This window comes from Nicotiana attenuata, chromosome 1 (assembly GCF_001879085.1).
Source record: "Nicotiana attenuata strain UT chromosome 1, NIATTr2, whole genome shotgun sequence".
Classification (NCBI taxonomy): Eukaryota; Viridiplantae; Streptophyta; class Magnoliopsida; order Solanales; family Solanaceae; genus Nicotiana; species Nicotiana attenuata.
In genome coordinates this window covers 22,174,448-22,177,890 of record NC_031989.1, presented here as the reverse complement: position 1 = coordinate 22,177,890, position 3,443 = coordinate 22,174,448, and the positions used below count along the sequence as shown (strand labels likewise).

The 3,443-nt window shown below is 37.2% G+C and overlaps 1 protein-coding gene across 1 annotated transcript; it reads left to right on the top strand.

The window, feature by feature from the left end:
* LOC109215016 (protein LURP-one-related 8) lies at positions 1,823-3,160 on the top strand. The gene is made up of 2 exons (XM_019379042.1): positions 1,823-2,219; positions 2,306-3,160. Exons 1-2 carry the CDS (start codon positions 1,833-1,835, stop codon positions 2,717-2,719), a joined length of 801 nt encoding a protein of 266 aa, XP_019234587.1. The 5' UTR covers positions 1,823-1,832; the 3' UTR covers positions 2,720-3,160.

The window sequence follows — 3,443 nt, the reverse complement described above, 5'->3', positions numbered from 1 at the left end:
CTTTTGTAGGATAAATTCTTGTTATGTTTTTATATAATTGAGCCATAGCTTTTCTCTATTTGTTCAACTACGTTTATATTCTGGTTGATTGAAGAGCTCTCAATTAGCTATGCCTATTTAGTATGCATAACTCGGGAGAGAGTGCATATTTAGGTAGTTGTTGAACAACACCACTCCCAGAGTATATGAGGGATCAATAACCGAGGGTTTAAAGGTGGGATTAGGGATAACGAAGCCTTGGGTGCGATCTGAAGTGAGCTGTATTAAAAGCCAGCTAGCGTAGCTCGGGAGAGTGCGTCTAGTAAATTGTCGTAATTACTCGGGAGAGATTTACGGCAATAAGAGTGCTCATGATCGGTAGAGAATACTTAGGCGAAATTATAGAAGACATAGCGGGAAGGATTCCGACAATTGGGGAAATCATAACTCTAGACCTCCTTAATCTTTTCTCTAACCCTCAGTATCGTTAGTTGTTAATTTACTATTTTAATTTGTTAGTTAAGTAGTTAAACAGAAGAATCTTAATATCTATAAGTTAGGATTTGTTCAAGCTTGTCTTCTGGGTGATAGTGAACAGCTATAGCTAAACCTTAGTTCTCTGTGGGATTCGACTCCGGACTTGTAAACCGGATTATATTTGCAGCGACCGCTTAGTCCTTTTTATAAGACATAGATGGGCGTGATCAGATTTATAGACAACAAAATATATGTGTCTCATTTTACAGCACAAGTTCAAAAGCCTTATCTCTTTTTTATACTCCGTGCCCCGTCAAATGGTTCACATAGATTGAAAAGGAGGAATTATATTATTAACTTAATGTTTCAGATCCATTATTTATTTGAATTATTAAGGGAGTATATATTAACTCAACCCTCTCCTGAATGCTATAAAACTATTACTCCCTCCGATCCATAATAAGTGATCAATTTACTTTGGGCATACCAATTAAGGAAATATTAAATTCTAGACAAAAGTAATTAGTATGACTAAACTACCTTAATTAAATGTTATACTCCCTCCGTTTCATATTAAATGAGTACTTTCCTTTTTAGTCTGTTCCAAAATAAATGATACATTTCTAAATTTGAAAATAATTCAACTTTAAACTCCTCATTTTACCCATTTTACCCTTAATGAGAAGCTTTTATAACCACACAAAAGTCATGGCCCCACAAAGCTTTACCCCTTAAGCTTTTAAGACCACAAATTTCAAAAGTATTTCTTTTTTTCCTTAAACTCCGTGCCGAGTCAAACTAGCTCATTTAATTTGAAACGGAGGGAGTAGCAAAGTTAATGTGAGGAGTAAAAGACTTTTTAGGGATACGTACATGAGGATAATTTTGGAAAAGCAAATTGAATTGTTTCTTGGTTATATAAATGGACACTTATTTTGAACCAAAATAAAAAATTAAATTGATCACTTATTGTGGACCGGAAGGAGTAACTCGTTAACTCAATAGTAGAATAAAGGACTTTCTTAATTTCTTTAATTTATAAGGAAAATAATCATGTCTCGGTGACATATTAATTTCGACGAGTATTACTATTCAAGCTGATAAAGAAAAGTTTTACTATAACAACTATGAGAATAGAATTACGCAAAAAGGATGCAGTAAATTAGAAGGCGAAAAAAAAAAATCTTATCAGAAAAATCTGTATTGACAAGTCAAGCTGATAATCTACTCTAGACTAATTTGCCGACCCTTTGTTGTATGGACGCGGACAGGTCGTAGTGCTAGGGGCCCCTAATGCTACCCCAAAACTTCAACAAAAATATTTCTGGTTGACCCATCATAGTCGATTACACTAATTAGCTATATATAAAGGATGAATGAGCTGCTCATTAGGCATCATTAAATTATCTAGCAGTTGGCTCAAACTCCCTCTGTTCTCCCAATTCCCCTATCCAACCAATCCCCAGCTATCTATAAATCGATTCTTTCTTCCGTTGATGACAAAAGTATACCCGAATGCCAACGCCGCGTCTGGGAATGGTGCTGCAGCTCCAAAGCTGGCCTTCCCGGCCGATCATGACAATTCATCAACTGTTGTCCTCACCGTTTGGAAAAAATCGCTGCTTTTCAATTGCGACGGTTTCACTGTGTTTGATAACCAAGGTAACCTCGTCTATCGCGTCGACAATTACAACGCCGGCACCAAGGCGGAGATTGTACTCATGGATGCTTCTGGAAACTCTCTCCTCACTATCCGCCGAAAGGTACGTACCAATTACTATATTTGCAAGTACTTATTCAATTTTCTGACGATAAATAATATTCTAATGATTTTGGTTTGGAAATTCAGAGGATAAGCCTGGCGGACAGCTGGTTGGTGTTCGAAGGAGAGACGGCCGTCAATCCGCTGTTTTCAGTGAAGAAGAATGTCAACCTTTTTAACACCAAGTCCTTGGCGCAGGTGTATGAGCACAGAAAAGCTTTATCTTCAACAACGTCGCCAAAGAAGAACAACGTGGTTTACGAGATTGAAGGATCCTATACGCAGCGTTGCTGTACTGTTTACGACCACAAGCGACGGCCGGTGGCTCAGATCAAGCGTAAGGAGGAGGCTGTAAGAGGGGTAGCGTTCGGGATCGACGTCTTCCGTCTCATTGTACAACCTGAAGAAATTCATCCCTCCATGGCCATGGTCCTTGTTATCCTTCTTGACCAGATGTTCGGATCTCATTATTCCATTACCAAGCGATTTTCTACTTGTTGAAATTCAAGAATCCCAATAAAAGGCGGCTCAACCAGTACGCAACATAACTTGTCGTCGGGAAGTTGCTTCAGCGGAAAATCCTCCGCTTTGCGTATATAAAATTCTTCTGCAAATTTCGCCTACATGACTCGTTACCTGTTACCTTATTATCTTTTTCCTTTTTTGTTTCTGTTTTGTGCTTATTTGCTCCACAGCTAGCTAGTCTTTTCCTTTTAAATAAAAGACTAAGCTAAGAGTGGGAATTGTAAATCTTATTGTAAAGCACATACAAGGACAAATATCTACATCGAATACTAGGAAACATTAAAGCCGCCACTCCTTAAATCTAAGCACCCTCCACTGTGAATTTCTTCTTCCTCTCAAAACTCATTTGAGTATAGGCGAGAACAGAAGGGATTTTTATCTAGCTATACTATAATAGAAATATATTTACTATCTTTATTTAGGTTCCTTGTTAATTACTTTATATACCTATATTTACTAGTTTTATACAAAATCATAAAAAGAGGAAATGCAACATACCTTAAATATAGCGTATCAGTTACATATAATCCCCTTAAATTTAAGATTCTCTTCCTTTTCCAAAATGATTACAAAAATATCTTCCAATTTTGTACTTACCCACCGTGAGAATTCTCTCTTACCCACTGATGCCCAAAATCTTTCTAACCCAAAAATCTCGCTTACTCACTCCTCTTCCAAAGCTTTTGATATCCGGTTTCTC